Source organism: Mercenaria mercenaria, chromosome 9, assembly GCF_021730395.1.
Source record: "Mercenaria mercenaria strain notata chromosome 9, MADL_Memer_1, whole genome shotgun sequence".
Lineage (NCBI taxonomy): Eukaryota > Metazoa > Mollusca > Bivalvia > Venerida > Veneridae > Mercenaria > Mercenaria mercenaria.
In genome coordinates, this window is record NC_069369.1 from 20,086,801 (window position 1) to 20,113,166 (window position 26,366).

General features: G+C 35.2%; 1 protein-coding gene across 2 annotated transcripts; it reads left to right on the forward strand.

The window, feature by feature from the left end:
• The first annotated feature begins 8,360 nt into the window (after nt 1–8,360).
• On the forward strand, nt 8,361–11,118 carry LOC123546638 (uncharacterized). 2 transcript variants are annotated; one of them, XM_045333082.2, is made up of 2 exons: nt 8,361–9,915; nt 10,127–11,118. In XM_045333082.2, exon 1 carries the CDS (start codon nt 8,501–8,503, stop codon nt 9,866–9,868), a length of 1,368 nt encoding a protein of 455 aa, XP_045189017.1. In that variant the 5' UTR covers nt 8,361–8,500; the 3' UTR covers nt 9,869–9,915; nt 10,127–11,118. The 2 variants fall into 2 exon arrangements, with proteins under 2 accessions (XP_045189017.1, XP_045189019.1); XM_045333084.2 differs by having other exon boundaries at nt 10,369–11,118.
• The last annotated feature ends 15,248 nt before the right edge of the window (nt 11,119–26,366 follow it).

The following is a 26,366-nucleotide window of genomic DNA, read 5'->3' on the forward strand; positions in this document are numbered from 1 at the left end:
CTCCTTTTAAAATTATATCAGACACATAGATAACAATTGTTATCTAATTATTGTCTCTGGTTATATAATAAGTTGTGCTATAGACGAGTTTCCCTGCTGCAGGTCACTGTGACCTATAAGGGCCCCAAGCATTTTCTAGTAAATACTGAATTTCATTTTAAAATGTTCAAAAGCTACCACTGCAATAATTTTACACTGGACTTGGCCCTGGTGAAAGCTGCCAAATTAGCATCTTACCATTTATGCGAGAACCTCACCTGACGGGCTTGTTTTTCAACTGCCCCGTTCGTTTTGGCTCAAGAGAATAGCTTCCGAGAAGCTTTAGAAAAACTTAGAAGAAAATCCCGATCGAACAGACGTCTGCCGGATGTGAAAAAACATATCATTCTTTTTTAAATGTATTTTTTTCAGACATTTTTATTGTTAATGTTCTATTTCAAAAAGAAATTCCAAACATTTTATTTGTTCTAGTTTATAACTCAGTTTGTAAGGCATATATGTCGAATAGCCACCTTGTTTTGATCACGTGATTAACTTCTCCGACTATCGGGTGGAAGACATAGAAGCTCAGAAGAACTCTTCTTATTCCGGCAGATCCTCCGCCAGTTAAACAATAAATTCATTTAATTGAACGAAATACATTTTAACGTGATTCAATTCATATGCATATCTTTGAATACTGCGTACAAAGAATAGTTAATATGTATCTCTATATTTGTTTTGTTAATACTGAACCGTTTCCAACATTTATAACAATAGTATCACACCATATTTCTTTATTTTGAACGAACAATTATTTTCGTCTTAGAGGATTTTAAAACTTACTTGTGCGCAAGCGCATTGTACCATTTTAGACTGGCTCACCGTAATTTGCGCTAGAAAGTGAAATCTAACGCCGTAAAATTAGTAGATTAGTCTGAATTCTCCTAGTCTGAAAGCCAACACTATGGAGAGGTCTTGATAGACCTCTCCAATAACTAATCAATAATGTCAACATGTGCTCAGAGCAAGGGAGGTAAGCGACAAGGAAGTTATATATAAATATGATATTCTGTAACAATGTCTTTACAAATGACATTAAAAAAACTCACAATTTTACGCTCCAATAGGCACGTAAACGAAACAATGACTTTTTTGTAAGTTCAAAAGGTCTAAATACGTCTACAACAGCTTAAAACTTCGCCACAAAATAGGTGAATTGCATCGATTTAAAGATATAGTTTTTTCGCAGAGGTGTAAAGGCTCCTTTTATATCAGCCTTTTTTTCAAGATTAAAACCGACAGGAAGATAAACTTTCTTTAAATTATAGTATATAAAGTTGAATTCTATTAATTTATAGGACGCATTAGTCCCAATTTAATGACTGATGAAATACAGTTTGGGGAATTAATTTAGATTATGAAAGATTAGCTAGTTGGTGAATGTCGTGAAGTGTTTCGCCCTGAATAACTGGCATCTGCCTTTAGCTTAATCTGAGAAACTATATACCAAATTAAACTCATATTGTTTTATGAAACAACTGGATACATTACATGTGTTATATAGTATAATAAAACTGTTGTATCAAATTTATGGGAGCATGTAAGTTTGATTTTTACTCCAGAATATCTGATGTTGCATGTAACTAGACAATACAATAGTACTTTAGCGCAAGTTAAAATGAACTTTTATTGGCATTCCGTCATTTCCAGTTAGGCACATTATTTCTAACATACGTGATCAGCATTTTTCAAGGAATAACGGCATTGTATTAGTGCACAGACATTAACTGATGAGATAAACAAATGTATGTGCTTTCTGATATCAAACTGACCGGCATCGATTGGTGAGTCTTGGATAAAGATCGGTGAGTCTATCTCAAGGACAAGTCCATTGCACGTTGGTAATTTCTTTTGTTTTCGTCCATCTTTTGGAAATGTAACAGTAAAATCCCTCATTTCGTTTAGTCAACAAATATCTAGTGGGTGAAACATTTTAGCGTTAAAGTTGATATATTGTTCACGAAACAATCAGCCAGCTGTACCTGGTCAAATAATGTATATGCAAAAATGTATAAATACATAAACAATGCCCACTTACTGTAATAATTTGTATCGTAATGATATGAAAGTTTAATTTTCGTGATAAACGTGGGCGTTCCAACATAGTAATTACTGGTCCAAATAATCGGGTTGCACGCAAAGTTTAAATGAGTTTCAAGTTTAGTTATATTATTGAAAGATATATTTCCAGTAGAATGTATATTAACAACTAGATCTATATATAGAGCTCCAAATTCGGCTTCCCCTAACGGGCATGAGTGAAATGGCAGCATGTCAATATATGCGATCAGCTGTTTGGATGGATCAGAATCTATGACTAATAAACAACCACTTCAAACATAAAGCTAAAGTATTTTGCATATTTATCCGACCAGAAACAGGAAGACAAAAATCTCAAGTTTTGCGTGAAATATAATTAAAAGTAGCTAAATACATCTCAACAAATGTAATAAACCATGATATCTCAACAAATGTAATAAACCATACAGTTTGTAAAGCAAACAAATACATGCGCACTTCAAATATGCATTTGATATAAAATAGTGAATAACAAAGCTGTTTTGATTTTGTTGAATACTGCGGACATCATGGATTCCTTTACATATCTGTCTACAGTTACAAGTCGCGTTTCTACAGAGCAGGAACACGTTACTGACCACAATAAAGACGACCTGGCACAACAATTGAATGATGAGATGACACGTGCTGTTCTACCAGTTACAGATTTTGTTGGAATTGAAGTGTTTGCAGCGTTCTTTGGGAACCTACTTGTGATATATGTGTTCCTATTTCGGTATCATGTTTGTAACTTCAGATACTTTGTGCTCTGCTTGGCTTTCACCGACATCACGAGCAGTTTAACCACAATGCCGGGAGAGATGGTGACACAACTATATTGGTACGTGTATCCTGTACCAGAAGTGTGCAAAATTAAATCATTCTTTAATGTGTTCAACTCTATCCGCCGAGGCACTGTGTATTCTAACCATTGGTGTTTTTTGTTTTTTTGTTTTTTGTTTTGTTTTTTTTTTTGTTGGATTTAACGTCGCACCAACACATGATAGGTCATATGGCGACTTTCCAGCTTTTAATGGTGGAGGAAGACCCCAGGTGCCCCTCCGTGCATTATTTCATTACGAGCGGGCACCTGGGTAGAACCACCGACCTTCCGTAAGCCAGCTGGATGGCTTCCTCACATGAAGAATTCAACGCCCCGAGTGAGGCTCGAGCCCACATCGATGAGGGGCAAGTGATTTGAAGTCAGCGACCTTAACCACTCGGCCACGGAGGCCCCTAACCATTGGTGTTGACCGCTATTTGAAAGTGTGTCGGCCTCTAGGTTGGCAAATGAAGCATAAACATGCAAAATATGTATGTGGAATTATATACGTTATAGCATTTATATTGGCCGTACCTGTGTATTTTTTCTGGGGGACGCATACCAACGAAAAAATCTACAAAAATACAATAACAATATGCGAGAAAGACGAGGAATGGTTAAAGACAAATCATTCACTTCAATATTCCGTAATAGTTGAAGTGATTATTTCCCTATGTCTCGTTTTAATGTTTGTTTTGTATGTGTTCGTTGCCAGAAGACTTCTAATGAATAAACGTTTTCGCACCTACACTTCAGAACAACGATCACCCAAAACTTCAAGCAGTATAGAGACTTCTCCGAATCCGATAGAAATAAATTCAACACCGGTTGTCAGCGAATCTGACTTCTCAAGAAGAGAAGATAGAAAATCAAGTAACTTGAACGTGCAAGACTGTGACAGAAACATTGCCGGTAATGCAGGCAGACCAGAAAGTCGAGAAAGTACTCTTTCTGGTGTAAGCGTTGATGATGACCAGGATCCTCGGGAAAAACGCAGTAAGATTTCAACTCATCACAGTAACCCCAGGCACAGGGGTTCACACGACATGGCATCACTAGTCCGGAGGAAAACGCTCATCATGTTTATTTTGACGGTTGTTTTTATAATTACAACGATATTGTACCTAACATTGCTGTCGTTCATTGCAAGATCAATTCTGGACACTATGAGCGATAGTAGCAAAGCAAAGCATTTCTTTTTCTTTCGCCTTTATTTCATCAACCACGTGATTAACCCGATCATTTATGGAGTGCTCGATCCGCACTTCAGACAAGTTATGAGAAATTTTAGAAATGCTTTTTCATCTTCAGACGTTTCGAAATAGGGACGACCATACGTCACATAAGTAACACTGAAAGAAGACAATGTCAGGCAATTATATCGTCACGGGATTGTAATCTGTTATTTGATGCTACATGAATAGTATTTTATTGTTTGTCTAAACATTTAAAAGTATTTACTGTTAAGACGTTTAAAAAGCGATACCTGTTGTATTTTAGATATATAGAAAGAGTTATTTTTGTGCGCCCAGTTGTTATTTTGTGTATGTGTGTGTGTGTGGTGGGGGGGGGGGGGGTAGTGTGTGTATGGGGGTACTTAGAGTAGCCCTTGTCCGTCCGTCCGAGTTTGTGCCGTTCATATCTCAAAAACTGTTTGACCCAGAGTCATCAAACATCATAGGGTTGTTATTCAGCACGGGTAGTTGTGCGCCAGCGGTTTTAATTGGACACAGCCAGACCAGAGTTATGGCCCTTGACCTAGTCAAAATTATGAACACAATGGAAAGACGTTTGTATCTCAGAAAGTATTTGACTTACAGTCACAAAACATTAGGGATTGCTAAAGTGAAGTTGCACACCTGGAGTTCTAATTGCGAATTAATCAACCAGACTGGAATTACGGTCATAGACTTAGTGAAAAATACAAGTAAAGTGCTTAAAACCTTGGGTTGCATATATCTTTAAAAATATTTCTCCAAGAGTCATGAAACCATTTATGAATATTATCCAGCACCTGAGTGTTTTTATTTCACTTTGCAAGACCAGAGGTATGGGTCTGGGGTTAGTCAAAAATAAAAGTTTGTGCCCCGTGTATCTCAAAATGTACTTGACGTAGAGTCATAAAACATCAGAGGATTGTGGTGTTCTCTTTGGGATTTCAGGTTATATAGCAGTAATTCAGTGAAAAATGTGCCCCTAATAAATAGATCCGGCTAGTTTTCCATTTTTAGCACATTTGCGCGTAAACCGGGAGTCAGATGGGCATTATATCTCTCGTGCAATGTATTTTACATAAAATAAGACAGTTTTCATGCTAATATATTAATTCGCACATTTTCGAGTTGTTTTCTTGAAAACGAAAGTATAGTGTTTATTCTGAAATGCGACAATATGAGAGTACCTAGCATTTTACTGCATACTGTTCAACACCTTTTTTCGTTTTCTTGAAGCAAATCGAAGGATATCTTGTGGAAAATAGGCCTACTACGGAGGAAATTCACTTAGAGAAAAATACACATAAAGTTTTTAAATGTTTGTGTTGCATACAGTTTAAAAATATTTTACATATAGTCATGAAACCATGTACAGTGGCAGTAGTGTGGGGCTACCTGCGTCCTATGGACACACATCTATTTATCTGTTGATAGTAATATGATTTGTGATTACTTTGTGTTTAATCAATTCCCAATGAATACATTTCACTTGAAATCATACAATATTTGAAACTTATTATATATTGATTTGTATGTACAAGTACTCAAAATAATAGATATTTTAAACAATATATTTGTAACGCATCTAATTTTGAGTTTAGAATTCAGCATTGTGCTATTTACCCGGAGGTTACAGCGGGATCGTAATTTATGTGGCCGTATCAAATGCCCAGAATGCAGCATTTGCGCATATTCAAAAGTAATGGAAAACAAGTAGGATTCTTTTAAAAAAAGAAACCTAGGAGAGGTCCAGTGTTGCTCCTTTTAAAATTATATCAGACACATAGATAACAATTGTTATCTAATTATTGTCTCTGGTTATATGATAAGTTGTGGTATAGACGAGTTTCCCTGCTGCAGGTCACTGTGACCTATAAGGGGCCCACGCATTTTCTAGTTAATACTGAATTTCATTTAAAAATGTTCAAAAGCTACCACTGCAATAATTGTACATTGGACTTGGCCCTAGTGAAAGCTGCCAAATTAGCATCTTACCATTTATGCGAGAACCTCACCTGACGGGCTTGTTTTTCAACTGCCCCGTTCGTTTTGGTCCAAGAGAATAGCTTCCGAGAAACTTTAGAAAAGCTTAGAAGAAAATCCCAATCGAACAGACGTCTGCCGGATGTGAAAAAATATATCATTCTTTTTTAAATGTATTTTTTTTCCAGACATTTTTATTGTAAATGTTCTATTTGAAAAAGAAATTCCAAACATTTTATTTGTTCTAGTTTATAACTCAGTTTGTAAGGTATATATATCGAATTGCCACCTTGTTTTGATCACGTGGTTAACTTCTCCGACTATCGGGTGGAAGACATAGAAGCTCAGAAGAACTCTTCTTATTCCGGCAGATCCTCCGAATGGGGCAAACGAACCCGCCAGTTAAACAATAAATTCATTTAATTGAACGAAATACATTTTAACGTGATTCAATTCAAATGCATATCTTTGAATACTGCGTACAAAGAATAGTTAATATGTATCTCTATATTTGTTTTGTTAATAACTGAACCATTTCCAACATTTATAACAATAGTATCACACCATATTTCTTTATTTTGAACGAACAGTTATTTTCGTCTTAGAGGATTTTAAAACTTACTTGTGCGCAAGCGCATTGTACCATTTTAGACTGGCTCACCGTAATTTGCGCTAGAAAGTGAAATCTAACGCCGTAAAATTAGTAGATTAGTCTGAATTCTCCTAGTCTGAAAGCCAACACTATAGAGAGATCTTGATAGACCTCTCCAATAACTAATCAATAATGTCAACATGTGCTCAGAGCAAGGGAGGTTAGCGAAAAGGAAGTTATATATAAATATGATATTTTGTAACAATGTCTTTACAAATGACATTAAAAAAACTCACAATTTTACGCTCCAATAGGCACGTAAACGAAACAATGACTTTTTGTCAGTTCAAAAGATTTAAATACGTCTACAACAGCTTTAAACTTCGCTACAAAATAGGTGAATTGCATCGATTTAAAGATATAGTTTTTTCGCAGAGGTGTAAAGGCTCCTTTTATATCAGCCTTTTTTTTCAAGATTAAAACCGACAGGAAGATAAACTTTCTTTAAATTTTAGTATATAAAGTTGAATTCTATTAATTTATAGGACGCATTAGTCCCAATTTAATGACTGATGAAATACAGTTTGGGGAATTAATTTAGATTATGAAAGAATAGCTAGTTGGTGAATGTCGTGAAGTGTTTCGCCCTGAATAACTGGCATCTGCCTTTAGCTTAATCTGAGAAACTATATACTATATTAAACTCATATTGTTTTATAAAACAAATGGATACATTACATGTGTTATATAGTATAATAAAACTGTTGTATCAAATTTATGGGAGCATGTAAGTTTGATTTTTACTCCAGAATATCTGATGTTGCATGTAACTAGACAATACAATAATACTTTAGCGCAAGTTAAAATGAACTTTTATCGGCATTCCGTCATTTCCAGTTAGGCACATTATTACTAATATACGTGGCCAGCATTTTTAATGAAATTTCAACGAATAACGGCATTGTATTAGTGCACAGACATTAACTGATGAGATAAACAAATGTATGTGCTTTCTGATATCGGCATCGATTGGTGAGTCTGGGATAAAGATCGGTGAGCCTATCTCGAGGACAAGCCCATTGCACGTTGGTAATTTCTTTTGTTTTCGTCCATCTTTTGGAAATGTAACAGTAAAATCCCTCATTTCGTTTAGTCAACAAATATCTAGTGGATGAAACATTTTAGCGTTAAAGTTGATATATTGTTCACGAAACAATCAGCCAGCAGTACCCGATTAAATAATGTATATGCAAAAATGTATGAATACATAAACATGTAATAATTTGTATTGTAATGATATGAAAGTTTAATTTTCGTGATAAACATGGGCGTTCCAACATAGTAATTACTGGTCCAAATAATCGGGTTGCAGGCAAAGTTTAAATGAGTTTCATGTTTAGTTATATTATTGAAAGATATATCTCCAATAGAAATGTATATAAACAACTAGTTCTTTACATAGAGCTCCAAATTCGGCTTCCCCTAATGGGCATGAGTCAAACGGCAGCATGTCAATACATGCGATCAGCTGTTTGGATAGAACAGAATCTATGACTAATAAACAACCACTTCAAACATAAAGTATTTTGCATATTTATCCGACCAGAAACAGGAAGACAAAAATCTCTAATTTTACGTGAAATATAAAGTAGGTACAGATATCTCAACAAATGTAATAAACCATACAGTTTGTAAAGCAAACAAATACATACACACTTCAAATATGCATTTGATATAAAATAGTGAATAACATAGCTGTTTTTGATTTTGTTGAATACTGCGGACATCATGGATTCCTTTACATATCTGTCTACAGTTACAAGTCGCGTTTCTACAGAGCAGGAACACGTTACTGACCACAATAAAGACGACCTGGCACAACAATTGAATGATGAGATGACACGTGCTGTTCTACCAGTTACAGTTTTTGTTGGAATTGAAGTGTTTGCAGCGTTCTTTGGGAACCTACTTGTGATATATGTGTTCCTATTTCGGTATCATGTTTGTAACTTCAGATACTTTGTGCTCTGCTTGGCTTTCACCGACATCACGAGCAGTTTAACCACAATGCCGGGAGAGATGGTGACACAGCTATATTGGTACGTGTATCCGGTGCCAGCAGTGTGCAAAATCAAATCATTCTTTAATATGTTCACTGTATCCGCCGAGGCACTGTGTCTTCTAACCATTGGTGTGGACCGCTATATGAAAGTGTGTCGGCCTCTAGGTTGGCAAATAAAGCCTAAACATGCAAAATATGTATGTGGAATTATATACGTTATAGCATTTATATTGGCCTCGCCTGTTTGGTTCTTCTGGGGGACTCATACAAACGAGAGAATCTACAAAAACACGACAGTAACAGTAACAATATGCGAAAAAGACGAGAAATGGTTGAAGACAAATCATCCGCTTCAGTATTCCGTGACAGTTCAAGTAATTTTATCACTGTGTTTGGTTGTAATGTTTGTTTTATATGTGTTCGTTGCCAGAACACTTCTAATGAATAAACGGATACGTTTTCGCGCCTACGCTTTGGGACAACAATTGCCTACATCTTCAAATAATACAGAGACGCCTCAGTCTCAAAGTCCGGTAGAAATAAATTCAACACCGGATGTTAGTGAATCTGACTTCTCCCCAAGAGAAGACAGAAAATCAAGTGACTTGAACGAGCAGCACGGTGACAAAAACATTGTCGATAATGCAGCCAGACGAAAAAGTCGCAATAATACCCTTTCTGGAGAAATCATTGATGATGACCACGATTCTCGGGAAAAGCACAATAAGATGTTAACTCTTATACGGCACCTGTACCAAAGCGAAGATAAATCTCATCACAGTCAGCACGCTTCACACCATGCACATGCGCACGACATGACATCACGAGTTCGGAGGAAAACGCTCATCATGTTTATCTTGACTGTTGTTTTTATCATAACAACGATATTGTACCTAACATTGCTGTCGTTAATTGCAAGATCTATTCTGGACACCATGAGCGATAGTAGCAAAGCCGTCTATTTCTTTTTCTTTCGCCTTTACTTCATCAATCACGTGATTAACCCGATCATTTACGGAGTGCTCGATCCGCACTTCAGACAAGTAATGAGAAATTTTAGAAATGCACTTTCATCTACAGACGCTTCGAAATAGGACAGAAATATTTCACAAATGCAACATTGAAAAAAGGACAATATCAGGTAAATATGAGAAATCTTCATAGAGTTGTGATCTTCATTATTTTTGTTTTCGTTTGTTGCTCAATTTATTCTACTGTTTATACTTTTCATACGAATACCTATTAATTGAAATCGTGTAGTATTCTAAATTTATTCTGAGTTCAATCATAACAGTATCCCCGAACTTGCTACAAAATAGTTTCAACGTTATATATTTGTTACGCATTTACAGCTTTGAGTTGAGAATTTTGCCCTTTGCTGATTCTGGTGAATTATACTGAAATGAAAGTTTAGAGAACACTTTCAACGTTTACACTCGGAGGTGCAGTGCCAAACTCCCCGGCAGTGATTACCTCCCCTTACAGCAGGTGCGTAAATCGCGATTATAATGAACGCAAGGGAAGATAACCGCAGTGAGGAGCTTGGTGCAGTGCAACTGAAGTTCAACATAAGACTTGTTTTATCCGGTTACAGGTACACATCTCGGTGAGAGTGTAATTGATATGGCAGAAGGACTGGCCAAATGTCTAGCAATGCCCAGAATGTAGTATTTGAGAAAATTTAAAAAAACGATGGATATTGAATAAACAATATAATGTCAATGGACATATGATATCCTGAAACAATGCCTGTACAAATGGCATTTATATTCTCACAGTTTTACACTTCTTGGACACAAAAGAAACTGCCGGTCCGAAAGTGTAAATACATGCACAGTTGCTTACTTCACTTTAACTTCCGTTTGACATGTAAAATAAGTAAATTGCACTGACATAAGGAACAAGTTAATCATCTTTTGCGCTGAGATGAAATGGTTGAAAAGAAGTTCGATTGAACCCTAACAGCCTTTAAGATCAAAAGCATCAAAAGCGACAGGAAGATTATGTGCTGTTGATTTTAGTATTTTTTTTTGTTAATCTATAGAACGCATCAATCGCCATATAATATTTGTTGAAATACTGCGTCCAAAAATAGATTTTTTCAAAAAAGCTACTTGTTGAAAGTAATATATTTTTCGTTCTGGATATATGGCGTCTAATTTGAGCTGAACTAAGAAACAAATTACTGTTATAAAGACCTAGTGTTTAAAATTGTTCATGATACATAACATGTGTTTATATTGTGTACAAAACCTATGTTATATTTTGTGAACGTGCTTGTTTTAATTTTTACACCAGAGTATCTCATGCTATATATAATACAATAAATCTTTATAGCACGTAAGTTGTCTCCCTCCATTATCAAAGCTGGAAAGTCGCAAAAAATGACTTATAATTGTGTCGGTGCGACGTCAAACCCAACGAAAATGTGATGCGAGATAGTTAAAACTAGATGTGTGTCAATAGGACACAGGTGCCCCCCACCCCCTCCCCGCCTCCTGCCACTGTAACATGGTTTAATGACTAAGGTTAAACACATTTTAAGATATTTGCAACACAAACTTTTAAGAACCTTATGTGTATTTTTCACTTAGTTGGCCGTAACTCTGGCCTAGCTGTGTAAATTCTAAAGAGAACACTTCATAGGCTATAAAACAAACCTCTAATGTTTTATGATTCTATATCAAATACATTTTAACATATATGTTTCACAAACTTTTTTTTTTAGTACGTCTGGACAAGAAGTCTGGTCTTGTGTAGTGAAATAATGACTGTAGGTAAAATATTTTCGGAGCTACGCGCGACAAAACATTAAAATGACAATTTTTTCCTATGTCAGGGGCCATAACTCCTACAATACTGAATGAATCCGGATGCGAAACCCCAGGTGCACAACTGCACATGCTGACCAACATTCCTGTAAACTTTGGTGACTCTAGGTCAAATACCTTTGGAGCTACGCGCGACACAACATTAAAATGACCAATTTTTTACTAAGTCAGGGCCATAACTCCTACACGACTGAATGAATCCGGACGCGAAACCCCAGGTGCACAACTGCACATGCTGACCAACATTCCTGTAAACTTTGGTGACTCTAGTCAAATACTTTTGGAGCTACGCGCGACACAACATTAAAATGACCAATTTTTTACTAAGTCAGGGGCTACTCCTACATACTCCTACAAGACTGAATGAATCAAGACGCGAAACCTCAGGTGCACAACTACACATGCTGACCAACATACCTGTAAAGTTTTGTGACTCTATGTCAAATACTTTTGGAGCTTGGCGCGACACAACACTAAAATGACCAATTTTTACAAAGTCAGGGGCCATAACGTCTACACGACTGAATGAATCCGGACGCGAAACCCCAGGTGCACAACTACACATGCTGACCAACATTCCTGTAAAGTTTTGTGACTCTACGTCAAACACTTTTGGAGTTAGGCGCGACACAACATTCTCGGAAGGACGGACGGACGGACAAGAGCAAATCTATATACCCCCACCAGTCATGGGGAGGCACAAAAAGCCCACGCATAATGCAAAAACAGCTTAATGATTTATCCCGATCAGGTAATTAAGAAAATAATAATTGCGACTGATTAATAAAACTGGGTGATTTTATTGTTCCTCACGTTATTTCAATATGTCTAGACTTGGACCCAGCTAGGAAGTACTCCAAATTGACAGGGATTGTGAAATTAGTACAAATATTCTTATCACGAAGATAAAGGGCACACTAATCAATCAAGGCTCTTTCACACGACGATATTGTTTCTATTTGAAATCTGGATATATTGCGATTTTATAGAGAACGTGGTGATTTAAACTTACTGTAAGCAATAAAATTACCGTGAGCAAATAATTATAGAAAAACAACGTATCGAAAAGGACGTGACTGAATATTTTATCAGTGAAAGCATATATCAAAATACAGCATAAAGAATGTGTATATCCGGAAAAACTTAACTGGTTCATGACACATGTAAAATATTAACATAGCAGGGTAGGATATGCACCTATCAACTTCTGAACTAGATATTCCAGTTCGGTACATTTAGATTAAACACTTTGTTTAAACAGATTTCCGCAAGGTCAGTTGTTTTATGAATATGAATAACATCAGTATATCATACAGAGACTTACCCTAAGCCCTCTTTACATAAAGGAAACAATCTGTTTATATAGTGAAATTGTTTAGTGAACACCGTTTTTTAATCCTAATCCTGTCCATGTTATACCAGTGCAACGGAAAAGTAACCTATCTATGTTAAATGCTATGCATGATAAGACAGTCATGCATCGAACTGTCCTGAAATTGATTTCTTTGACTTTCTCATATTTCCAGATGTTTTTTCCCATACTTTGTCGCATATATATGGATAGTAGAGATTGTTCTCTTTCTAGCAGTAGCCTTTTCAACATATTTTACCTTGTGAAATTCTGTGGGTTTTGACTTTTTCAAAATAATCGACTGTTTGTTGAAAAATTTCAGAACAGAAAATGTAACAGTTTCCTCAGGGCATTAACTTATTTGATCTTTATACAGTTTTCTATTCAGATTGTTAATCCTTGTGGCAGTTATGCATAATTATGCATGCTTTTTCCCTGCGTAGAGGTAAAATGTGCATAGTTTGCATGGGGTACTAGGTCAATAGCCGCCTAAGCCTACAGTAAAGTCATAGCGGAGTTGTCTCCAATTTTTCCAAATATTATACCCGGAATCATTTTTTTTCAGCTCAAATAACATTTTTTTCCCGAAAATGAGATCTAAAATATTTTTTCAGGCTACATACTTTGATGCAGTTAGCTTCACATATATCTAAAATAGATAGTTCCTACTTGACGTTTGTATTTTTAGTTACACTGCCTATATCGTAGTGTAAAAGACATCGTTTGAACGAAACACACTAAACCTGTGGCATTTATGTTAAGCCTCCCTCTTAAGCTACATGTTGTTTGCATTTTCCTCCGACCTTATGTATATATATCCTACCATCGCCTTCATAAGGAAAATAATTGTAAGCTATTGTTAATACTTATGTTTTGAACAATTGCAATGATTATGTTCGCAGTTGAAATTTTCTACATGACTTTCGATTTCTGAAAAAAAGTCACGTGCTTGCATTAAGCTTTTTAAAAATAAAAAAAAAAACAGTTTTAAAAGATAAATCAAATGAAATAAACATGGATGACGCGATAATTCTAAAATATTCGAACTTCACATCACTGGATAATTTGAATAATTTATCATACATCCAATATGCAGAGGAAAACTTTGCTGCTGACGAAGCCGACAAAGCACTAGCTGAGCTAGTTTGATTGTTAAATTAAACGTTCACGCCATTTTTAACAGTATAGTTTGTTAACATCCCAGCTGATTCTTGAATCCATACTCGAATTCTTGACAGGTTACTGAATATTTCCTCTCATGGGTCATAGGTAAAGGACAAATAGATACTTATTATGGTAGCTGATTTGTGCTACTTCATTCTATTGCAGCGACACCCAGTTAACGTCGCCACGCCGAACATCGCCCCTCCACCGACAAATGCCTCTCTGCCGAACGCTGCTCCTTAAACGAATGCTATTGTCCATATTAGATCTGGCATTAGCCTTGGACATCCTAATTTGGACACTTTGAAATAGGGACTGGGGATTCCGCGCGACACTCTGTTTCATTAAGGCAAACCTTCCTGCCAAATATGAAAACGGTTGCTCCATGCATAGCAAATTTTATTCGTGCTAAATCGGACGGACGAACGCTCGAACTAGCGTACATACACATACAGCCATATAGCTAGACTACTATGTCGAGCTCATCACAATCAGGCTAGACATTAAATGACATGTGCATTCTCAAAAGTGTCCTCTATATAAGTACAAACTTTCATAAAAAAACATATTTTTAAAATGTACACACTGTGTAGAGGGACGGGGGCATTAGTCCCCTCCGGTCATAGAAAAGATGAAGCAAGTCATTTCGAAAGGCAAAAAGACGACATACGGCAGGGTGACGCTTTGCGGGGCGATGTTCTGCAGGACACCATAACGATGTTATGCAGAGCGACGTTTGTCGGGGCGACATTCGGCAGGGCGATCTTTGTACGAGCAACGTCCAGCGAGACGACGTTTCTAAGGGGCAACGTCAAGCAGGGCACCGTTACGACGTTCGGTGGGGCGGTGTTTGGCAGTGTGACATTCGGCATTATGAACTAGCACAAATAAGCCACCACAGTATTCAGAAATATGTCATGGCCTCATCTGTAGATCGGATCTGCGGAGGTAATACCCCAGTCACACATACGGCGCGGATAGCTACGTCTGGCCGCGGATAGAAACGTTGTAATCAGTATCGATCCGTACATGATCCGTATGGATTGATACGGACTGATACGGATTACTACTTTAAGGTACGGCTCAGGTCCGGATTGATACGGATAACTACGTTTCTATCCATAGCTAGACGTAGCTATACGATATATAGTTAGATGACATTGCTTCATCTGTAGGTCGAATCTGCGTAGGTAAAGAACGAATGGCTCAAGATATATGACTAAATATCATTGCCTCCTCCGAAGATTTTTTCAAGTAATGATCGAATGGCTTAAGATGTAATAATAAATGTTATTGCCTGAAACGTCGGCCGGATCCTCGGAGGTAAAGGACACTTCTCTGAAGGTATATGGTTAAATGGCACTGACTCATCCGTAGATCGAATCTGCGAAGGTAAAGGATTAATAGCTCAAGATGTACGGATAAATGTCGTTGTGTCACATGTTGATTTTATCTGAGGATGTAAAGGTCGAATGGCTCAAGATATATGGCTAAATGTCATTGCCTCATCTGTAGCTTGCATCTGCGTAAGTTAAAAACGAATGGCTTGAAATATATGTCTAAATGACGTTGCCTCAAACGTAGACTGGAGCTGCGGAGGTAAAAGAGATCCCACTGCATTTCCCAGTTTGTAAAAAAACAAACAAGGTATACAAGTATTCATAGGTTTTATGACAATATTATTCATAACAACAAAATTTGTAACAAGAGGGATGATTTTAACTTTAGTAAAAAGATGTTAATTTCCCCCATTTGGACGGGGATGTATCCAAGGCAACATCTTATTTAATATGTATTTCTCTATTGATTCGGCGCACCAGAGCGTGTAGTCATCTTGAGGAACCTGTATATCACTGAACGTAATCTGTATATAACAATTAAACGTCTTCAGCAAGGCTATACTTTTATCATAAATTACTTAAATATATTGCTAATTTCAGATTTGCTTTTAAAATTCATTAGTAAATTATTTTACGACACTTCTACATCAAAACCCATTTTATATCTACATCTAAACCCATTTTTATGGGAATATAGCTTGTCATTTATGTTGTTTCGGGCGACTGTGGTTTTCAACTGTTTTTATATTTTACAGATTCGTAAGATTTTGGGTAATGGAAAAGTTTTTACCGTATATGGTAATGTTATAAAACTTTTTTGTTTGAGACACACCGCATATGTTCAGAGTTCAAACCCTTTTACTGTTGGATATTCTTTCCGCTTTGACTGTGTCTGATGGAACAGGGAGATTTATTTTGTTGCGTTTAACGTCGCACCGGCCCAATTACAGATCATATGGCGACTTTCGAGCTTTGATGGTGGAGGAGGACCCCAGGTGCCCCTCCATGCATTATTTCATCACGAGCGGGCGCCTGAGTAGAACCACCGACCTTCCGTAAGCCAGCTGGATGGCGTCCTCACATGAAAAATTCAACGCCCTGAGGCTAGAACACCACATCGGTGATGAGCAAGTGATTCAAAGTCACTGACCTTAAACACACGAGTGGTTGAAAATAAATGTTGGTAAAAATGCAAGGAGAATGTAAATTTAAAAAGTGTTGCAACGGTTTACTATTTTCTGCACATATTTTTTGGTCATTGTTAAGAATATCTTGCAAACATCTTATTAGACAGTTGGCTAACTGGGAAAAGTTGTCTGGTTAACAAATCCGTAGACATTATTTAGTACAATATGGTATCATACCTCAAAACGTTTGTTATTGTTTCTTCTATTCAACCAGGGTGCATACCAAGCTCAAAATTTAATTTTTAATTTTTTGAAAGACCCCTAAATGGGACAATTATTTTTTTCTCCATTTTATTGGAATTTAAAGAAAAAATCATTTTTATCATTAATTGATGAAATGTGTATCTGCTTTAGATTATTATAATAAATGTAATATGAATAACCAAGTTCATCACACTAATTATTTTTTAAATTGAGGCCCCTATATGGTTTTTAAAAATATTTCGAAATTTTAGGCAAATAATAGAAAATGCATTACTATGGGGACATGTTTATTGTAGAATAATTGATTAGAAATTTTTTAAGTTTGTCGCAAATATTTGGTACATTGCCTCCTTCATATGTAGTAAAAATCATGAGTAATACCAGCAAGAATATTTTCTTTAGCATTAAATATTTGTTCTTTGGTAGTTATTGCTACAAAGGAAAAACTATTTTGAGACTCCAAAGGGGTTTATATTTCATGAACACTTAAAAGTACATGTAGTTAGTAGCAGAATCATTGCCGAAATAGATTTAGTATATAACGATTTTATACATACTGGGGTATTGACTTCTCTTTAATCAGGTGTAAGGGGAACTTTAATTGATAATGCCATAGTATTTATACTGTTCAATGACCAGAATGATCTTAAATGTGTCATTTCTTGATATAGCTAGTCTATAGTCATAGCGGTTTTCTTTAATCGTCTATTGTTTTAGTTATTAAGCTCTTGTAACATTTCATTGGATTATACCATAGGCAGCAATCAGGTCACTTGATCCAGCTACTCAGGGAGACAAGTCAGTTAATTTTAATCAAATTAGATATGTAATTTGGTATCAGTGAAGCGGTACCGCTCAACATTGAGGTCAGCTGATTATACAACCACATTTCATATGAAACCAGTACTGTGGTCTTTCCACTTCAGTAAATGCCACAATGACATTGCACAGCTGATACATACATTTTATCATTATAAATATTTTATTACCTGAAAATAAATTCTTATGTTCATTTGATCACGTAGCGACTATTTTCCCAACCAGCTACGTTTTTGGTAGGTGGTGTTAATGAAATAGCTACAAAGGGAGCCAGAAAATTCTGATTCTTTCAAAAATGGTGTAGGCAGCAGTATTCTTCACTTTAGGTCTTTCAGCAACAGCGTGTAAATATCGGCTAATCTTTAATAAAAAGACATATCCTGTTTGATTAGTTTGATATTCTGACCTCATTAATGACAAATATTTAAAGCAAGCGGACCTGACGACATTAGTCACAGAACGCTTAAAGGAAACGACAATTAAATGTATGTGTACCCCTTTGTATCTTATTTAATAGATCTTCGGTAGCAGCAATTAATCCCGATACTTGGAAATCAGCAGTTGTTATGCCATTATTAAAAAAATGATAGTAAAACTATTCTAGTTAATTACAGACCTATTTCCCTAATAAGTCGTGTAGGGAAGGTAATGGAAATAATTATTTTTAAACATGTTTATAATAAAATGCACTTAAATAATCTTATTTACCCTAAACAATCCGGCTTTTCACCTGGTCATTCCACCGTTTACCAGTTGATAGATATATATATCATCAAATATGTCAAGCTTTTGATAAAAGACAATCCACATATATGGTGTTTTGTGATATTTCTAAAGCTTTTGTCAGGGTTTGGCATGATGGTCTAATTTATAAATTCAATATTGGATTAATGGCAAACTTTTGCAATGGATAAATAACTACCTCTCTAATCAAAGTCAAAAAGGTTTTGTAAAATCAACATATTCAAACGCAAAAAATGCCACATGTGGAGTTCCCAAAGGATAGGTCCTTGGGCCTTTTTTTCTTTTTAGTATACGTTAATGACATAGCAGAAAACCTCTTAAGTATAACTTGTCTTTTTGCGGATGATAGTTCTCTTGCGGTCTCCTCCAGCAACCTAAACTTTATTGAAAACACTTTCAATAGAGATATAAGTATATGTATACTACAAGAATGGTCCCACCAATGGTTGGTTAACTTTAATCCGAATAAAACTGAACGTCCGTTTCTCTTTTTTGAAAACACTCAGCTGAATTTTGTCGAACTTCATAAACATCTTGGCATTTCACTTAGTGAGGATGGCAAATGGCACGAACATATTATGTAATATTATGTCATCTGCCTCCAAAGTACTTGGCTCAATGAGAGCTCTGAAATTTAAACTTAAAAGGACAACCCTTAACCAAATCTACATTTCCTATATGAGACCAATTCTCGAATACGGCTCAATAATCTGGGACGGCTGCACAGAAAATTATAAGGCATTGCTTGAAAAATTACAATACGAAGCTGCCCATGTAGTGCCTGGTCTAGCGAGATCCGTTTCATTTCAAATGCTTCTTAACGAAATAGGTTGGGTATTGTTTTCAGATAGAAGAAAAATACAGAAATTAGTTACAGTTTATAAAGTTCACCGTGGCATTGTGCCAAGCTATGTAGCAGATCTTTTTCCAAATAGTGTTGCAAATTCTACACCATAAACTCTTCGAAACGATAACAATTATGTGACGATTTCACGTCGAACACATATTTTCTCAAATTCCTTTGTTTCATCTTCAAAAGACCTTTGGAATAATTAGAAGAATCTTTAAGAAATGCTGCTAATTTAAATATCTTTCAATCCCATCTTAAAAACATATTTAAACCACCTATTATTCCTAAGTTTTGTTTTTCTAAATGGAGAAAGAAGTTTGGCAGTTCATCATGCACGAATCAGAAATCGTTGCAGTAATCTTAATGCAGATCTTTGTAGAAATAATTTGAGGATGATCTTATACTGTAACTGTGGTAACAGTATGGAGGATGCAAAACATTATTTTTTTAGTGTCCATTATATAATTACCAAAGAATGCAACTTTTTTTCGTGCGACACGTACGTTTCATCCATTACGTCTAGATACTCACCTGTTTGGAAAAGAAACATTTTCTGATGAAGAAAAATCAGTAATCTTCAGCGAAGTTCAGAAATATATAAAGGATTCTCAACGCTTTGAAAATAGGTAAATTGAAGGTATATGTGTATATTAACTGATATATATATTGTAATTAAAGCCCATTGTCAACTCTGTGACTACCTATATTTCTCATACCCACTCCAGATGACCATGCATAAGATGCTGAACTATCAACAACAAAAATGCTCTTTTTTCCTTCTCTTTAATTCTTTTTTTTTTAAATGGCAATTGATCTGTTTATTATTATCTTCTTTTATGGTATGTAACCGTCTAACTGCTATACAACTGTTGTGAAATACTGTTGGGGAGAACCGTTTACTGATGTTGTTAGAACTCGTGGTTCAACCCTTTTGCTACTTTTAATATCATTAATTGTATATGCATATATATTATTGTACATGTTATAAAAAAGGAGCAATGAAATATGTTTAAACTAATAAAAAGACAGTTTTGATTCGGGCATTTTTAATTATAGAATAAGTATTATATTTTGTCATTCGTTACATTCGTTATTAATAATGGTTATACTTAAAAGGATTCCTGAGAATAAGCTTTTTTATATAAAAATAAATGTGTGAAATGATTTCCCTGGCTCCTAAGTGATGATCAAGGCAAAAATACCAACCTGAGGTCTCTCTATATAGTTTCAGCTTAACATTTAAAAGAACGTTAATGGTCATTTTTGACTTCTAGGTTTATTTTGCTCTGGTCAAAAGAATTGAGTACATGTCTTTAGGCTTACTTTATATCTAAATTTATAGAAACATTTTTTATTGTACATACTTTTTGCAACTCTGAAAAGAAAGGTTTACTACACTTTTAAACAGTTTAATTCCCCAGTGGTGGTTTTGCAACTGACTGTTCCAAATCTGTGTTTGTGTGTTCGTTTCTTGTTGTCTATATATTATTATTATGTTACTTTGTTTATGTATATGAATTGAAGTGTGATGTTAATCACTGATAGTGGTCTTTTGTTTGAGGGGGCGGTTCTTCGAACATAGCTTTTCTTGATGAATATTCATCCTTGAGATTTTTATGCCTAGCCTCATGCTCTAAAAATACTCTCAAAAAGTAAAAATGCAACATCCATTCTTTAGAACAGTCTACGCATGACCTTTTTTACATTAGCATGTGGCGCCTGTGTTGTAATTCATTTAACTAGAAACTTAGATACTCGTATTAATTGTATTTCGATATACAGAAATTCGATCATCAATAAGGAATACCAATTAATCGTAAAAGTCCTGACACTGTTAAATGATAAATAAATATATGTTGATAAGTTTGTCCCATTGGTCGCTTTCAGAGTATTCACTTTTTATGGATTTTTGGGAGAAATTATTTTTCACCTAAAATATCTTGGTTGGTCCCTTTAACGGTGTTTCTCTTTATGTTCTATTTTCTGCAAAGACATTTTGTATATGCACTTTTGATTATTATGGTTTGCCTTCAATATAAACTTACTAGAGCGTTTTCGCATTTTACATACCATGCAATCGTGTTGCCATTGCAGGCAGGGATTCCTTTTATTTACACTAACCTATTACCTCTGATCATGGTGCTAGTAACAGTGAGGTGAGGTGCTCACCATAAACAAGTTTAAGTCCCCAGTGATGGTTTTGTCTCTGACCGATCCAAGGCGATTCCCAACTGTGATCCTTTGCTATGTATGCGAACGTGCGTGTGTGTTTGTATAATGTGTGCTAGTCGCGTGCACCTTTACGTGCTGTTGGTAGGGAGGCTGCGTTCTTGGAACGTGGCATTACCTGTTGGATATTCATCATTGTTTTTTTTAACTGCTACTGCTAGACCTTTTTGCCTGAAAAAATGTTGGTCATAATATTTTTAAATGACCTTTAAATCTATCAAACTTCTTACACTTGCAAACTGTAATAATTTGACATTAAATGCACTGGTTCCATGACTGCATTTGGCTTTTTACAAAATTATTGCCCTTTTCTTACCATAGAAATATTTTGTGTTACATGTTACCTCATTAAGCATCATAAGAGAAGAAAGTTCTATGACTCAGAAATGTTGGCCCTTTTGTACTTGTCATGTGTATGTTTTCAGTATTTTATATTGTCATTACTTTTTGTTGTGCCAGTTTGCGGAAGTGAAGACTTAGTTGCTCAAATGGTGTGCATGTGCACGTCCTGATTTGTTTGTCTGGACAATATATTATTGATTAGTCTTCACGAAACTTTGCAGGTTAATTTCCTTAAGTTCCCTGACAACTTTGATAGTGACATGGTTACTTTAGAAACACTACAGTGATGTAACCACTGTACTAGTCAAACGTTTCGTATTTCAGATTTTTATCACATTACAGGCTACTGGTCGTTAGCAGCCTTCATAAAACTTTCATAAAATTTTCCAAAAATGTTGTATTTGGATTTGAATTGCCATTATTCAAACATTATGAAGTAGTACTATAAGGCAGTATTTGACCTCTTGTCCAGTACTTTTTTATTTTCTCTGTTACTATGAAATTGCCTTTTCCTAGAAATTGGTTGGCTTATTTTTGGTGAAGTTATGCTTTTTATGAATTGTAGTTATGTTCTTTATCTCATGAAAATGTCCATTTTTATAAAATATATATTTTTACTGTCAACAAAGTGCAATACCACATACTTATCATTTACTTTAACATACTTGTACTATATTCATAAAACATTATATAAATCATTATATTTCATATAAACAGAATTAAATAAATATTAATTTTAAGAACATCAGTGTTTTCTGATTGCTAGATGAAACAGACCATAGGTCAAGTTAGGGTCAATTCTGACACTTTATATGCAAATTGATAAGGGAGATAACTAGTACTGTCTTAAGTAACCAATATTTAGTTACACAGTTACCTTCCCTATACACAAGTAGGACTATTTGTTAATTATCATCTTTTGAACATAATTCCATTACTGATGACAGAACATTGAAAACAAAAGTTGTTGTATCATGCAATTAGATCATATATAATAATATATACATTTTTATTCCATTTTTTAAAATGTTCTTTAAATTAGGTACTATGCCTATATGTAGCGAACAAAAACGAATGAAAATTCTATGACATATTTGAACTGAAGTCAGATCATAATGTCTTCTTTCAAACTGACTTTAATTAGGAGTCTGTAGGATATGACAGTTATTTGAATAGTTATTGAGACCTAAGCAAATATTTTTTGAGTTCCTATGTTACTATTTCTGGAAATAAGACCAGAATATTTATAGTTCCTTCTCAACACTTATGGTGAACATGTCACACTTGACTGAGCATGTAATGGATGCAAGGGTATCATCAAAGGAATCCGATTTCCCGTAGGGCGCCGCCATCTTGGACTCATGCATATTCATTACAAATAGCCTCTAGCCCAGTATATGTTTACGCATAATCAATCTTTATTTCAGTCTTTATAGTGCAATACAACTACTAAAATAACAGAACAACAAGACACAATAATAAAGTTTAAATCATGTAAATCCTCAATTGAATATATTATAGTAAAGAATCGAGATTAATGAAATGAATATGAATATGCATCATCTAAAAATAGACTCCCGCCAAAAAAAAAAATACTTAATGAAATTGTCCCTGGTCACGTGATTTTTTTAGCTTTTACGTTTCGGATTTGCAGGTGCTTTCTTTTGCGTACTTTTTTACTCTTCCTGATTTGTTTTTCGAATCGTAAATGCATGTATTAAATTTCTTTGTGTTAAGTGTGCAGGTACTCGCTGGTGTAGTCGCGTGATGAAAATATCCGGAGCACAGACTGCAAGACAAATGCTTCCAAATAGCAGAATATGTACTGCACTTGCTTATATTAAAAACAATTTTGGGTTATGATAAAATTGTTAATACTTAGATTAGTTCTTAATTAAGTTTGCACCAATAATGACAGCACATATTTTTCTCATTGCATTATTAAACATTTGTAACATTATGCTAAAACAATATCCCTTAAAAAGAATATTTTATATGCGCTAGAAGGAACCTTTTGGTAAGCTAAATCTTGTTTACTTTAATGCTGAGGCCAGAATATTTATTTACTTTCACTTCCTCCCTGAAAATAAGCCAACCACATGAACGATTTTTACTGTGAGTGCATCGAAATCAGTCGGATAGGATGCAATCTGGCGATTCAGTGCAGTTAACCATAATTATGATACCAACCGACTTTCTAAGTAATTATTATCTTTATTTTTTTTTTATCTTTGGCAAAAAAACAAAAAAGAACAAAAAAAAACAACAGGAGGGCTCAGTGTGCCTCAGGGGCTGGCATATCTATAGCAACACACCAGGTTTGGTTTTGGTTTTTGGTTTGGTGGTTTCAAACCGGTTCAGAAACAGTTTGGTTTGATGTACAATTTTCCTGAAATACTAATAACAAGCTACGTCGAATTTATGCAGTGCACTGGTGATGGTATGCTGCAGAATGTAAAATGACATACTTGAAATGTTGTTGGGGAAGTTATAAGTATCAATAACTTCCTCAGAAAAGCTGGTCCGTTTTTATCAAATATCCAGCAACTGAACTTTGCAAACGCTTACAGAATTGTTTGTTTAAGATGAACCAATGTGTTATTATTTTTATTTGCAATGTAATATTAAATTTTATCAAATATAGAGCCACTCGACTAACTTTGCAAATGATGACAGACAATCCAAACATGTTTGTCGAAGATGACTCACTGCTTTTTTTTGTTATTCGCAATTGTATCTTCTACCATATGTGTTCAATTAAAGCATCAAACTATCGACAGAAGAAAAAACAAATGGAACGTAAATTTAAGGATTTGAAATTGATTTCTGATGTTATTTTGTGCCAAAAGATGGCTCCGGGTGTTGGAGGCCGTGGGTTTGATCACTAGCCGCGTAATACAAAAGACGTGAAAAGGGTATCAGTAGCTCCCTTACTTGGCACCCAACACTAAATGGGAAACTGACTTCTATTCTCGTATCCGCATGGTGATATATTCTATCAAGAATGAGTTGTCGAATTTTAGATTAGAGGTATCGGGTGTGATTACAGATTGTAGAACTTATTTACAGTCGCCTTAAAATACATTAAGCACCTAGAAGTACTGTATAACTGCATGGCATTTAATTTTTTTTATCTGATATTGTTTATGACAACAGATGTATACTGTGGTGTATCAAGATTTAACTCTGACCTTCCTGTAGTTGATTAAACAAAAATAAAAGAAATATGAAACTTTCCGTGTTTTGAATACACCCTACTAACCACAGCTAATATTTGCTGATAGTATTCTATGCATGATTTTATCTTTATAGCTGTTTTTTTTATTTAAAACTTATATAAAACCTCCGCTAGTCCTGCAATGAATTAATGTCTACACATATTTTTATCATCATGAAACAGTAAGTTTCACAAGTTTTTTTATTGAGGAAACCACGAGTGATACAACTTTCAATATTAATCGGTCTAACTAACCCCACGTAACCCGGTCAGCGTTGTTGATTGATGTACATGTATGTAGTTTATTCTACAAAAGATGTACATAGAGGATATCATATGAGTGTCTTTTCATAGTGAATTTATTAAACGAGTTGAATAAAAATAATAAAATTGCGGGGCTCTTCCGAGCCTTTTATCAAATTTAATTCAAAGAGTTTAATAAAGTCACTGTGGACAGTCATAAATGTAATATTCTTTTTATCACATGTTAGCTTTTTCTGCCGAAAAATCAAACATTCTACTTTCCTTTCCTGTAATTAAACAAGTCAATTTGATCAACATCTCCTATACTTCGCGATCACGGGCCTTCCCAGCCCGAGACAGTCCGAACAGTAGGGTACCGGTTCCCCTCCAAGAGCCACCGACCGGGGTTCCCGAGGCGTCGGCCTTGGGGTCGGACGACGGGACAGGCGATTCCGGTTTTAAAGAGATATAAAACAACAAAATGTTTTCTACAGTTATAGAGTAAACACATTTCAAATGTAACATAAATTTAAACCTACATGTTCTAAATTCATCTTTATAACAGTATTGTAGGCTCAACTTACATACCTTATGCGAAAGTGAATTTAGATTTAAGTCCATTTTCTGAGCCGACAAATCGGGGAATCGGGGAATCCAGTCGTACGAAACAGTGGTGACCGATTTAATTCTGGATTTAAACTCTTTGCAACGAGAAAATTACCTTTCGAGACCCACAAAATAACTATTCACTTATCTCTCCATGATGGTAAAAATACATAATTTGCACATAAAGATTGTGAAATGCAATATCCAGGGTCTGTATACATCAACGTTTAAAGTTTGAAATTTAGACTTTAAAATGCCAATTTTTCATTTTGCCCTGTCATTGTAAAATTATCACATATTGTAATGAAACTTTGCATGAATGAGCATTTTGAATACACAAGCTGCGAAATTAGTATACATTGTTATGACAAATTCAATATTACATTGAATACTACTCCTGCACGGTCATTTAAACGACAGCATGTTTATATTATCGTTTGATTATTATGGTTCTCATGCATCGCT

Bases quoted from the DNA above. Each gene is read 5' to 3' on its own strand.
- LOC123546638 (XM_045333082.2), top strand. From the start codon at position 8,501: ATGGATTCCTTTACATATCTGTCTACAGTTACAAGTCGCGTTTCTACA.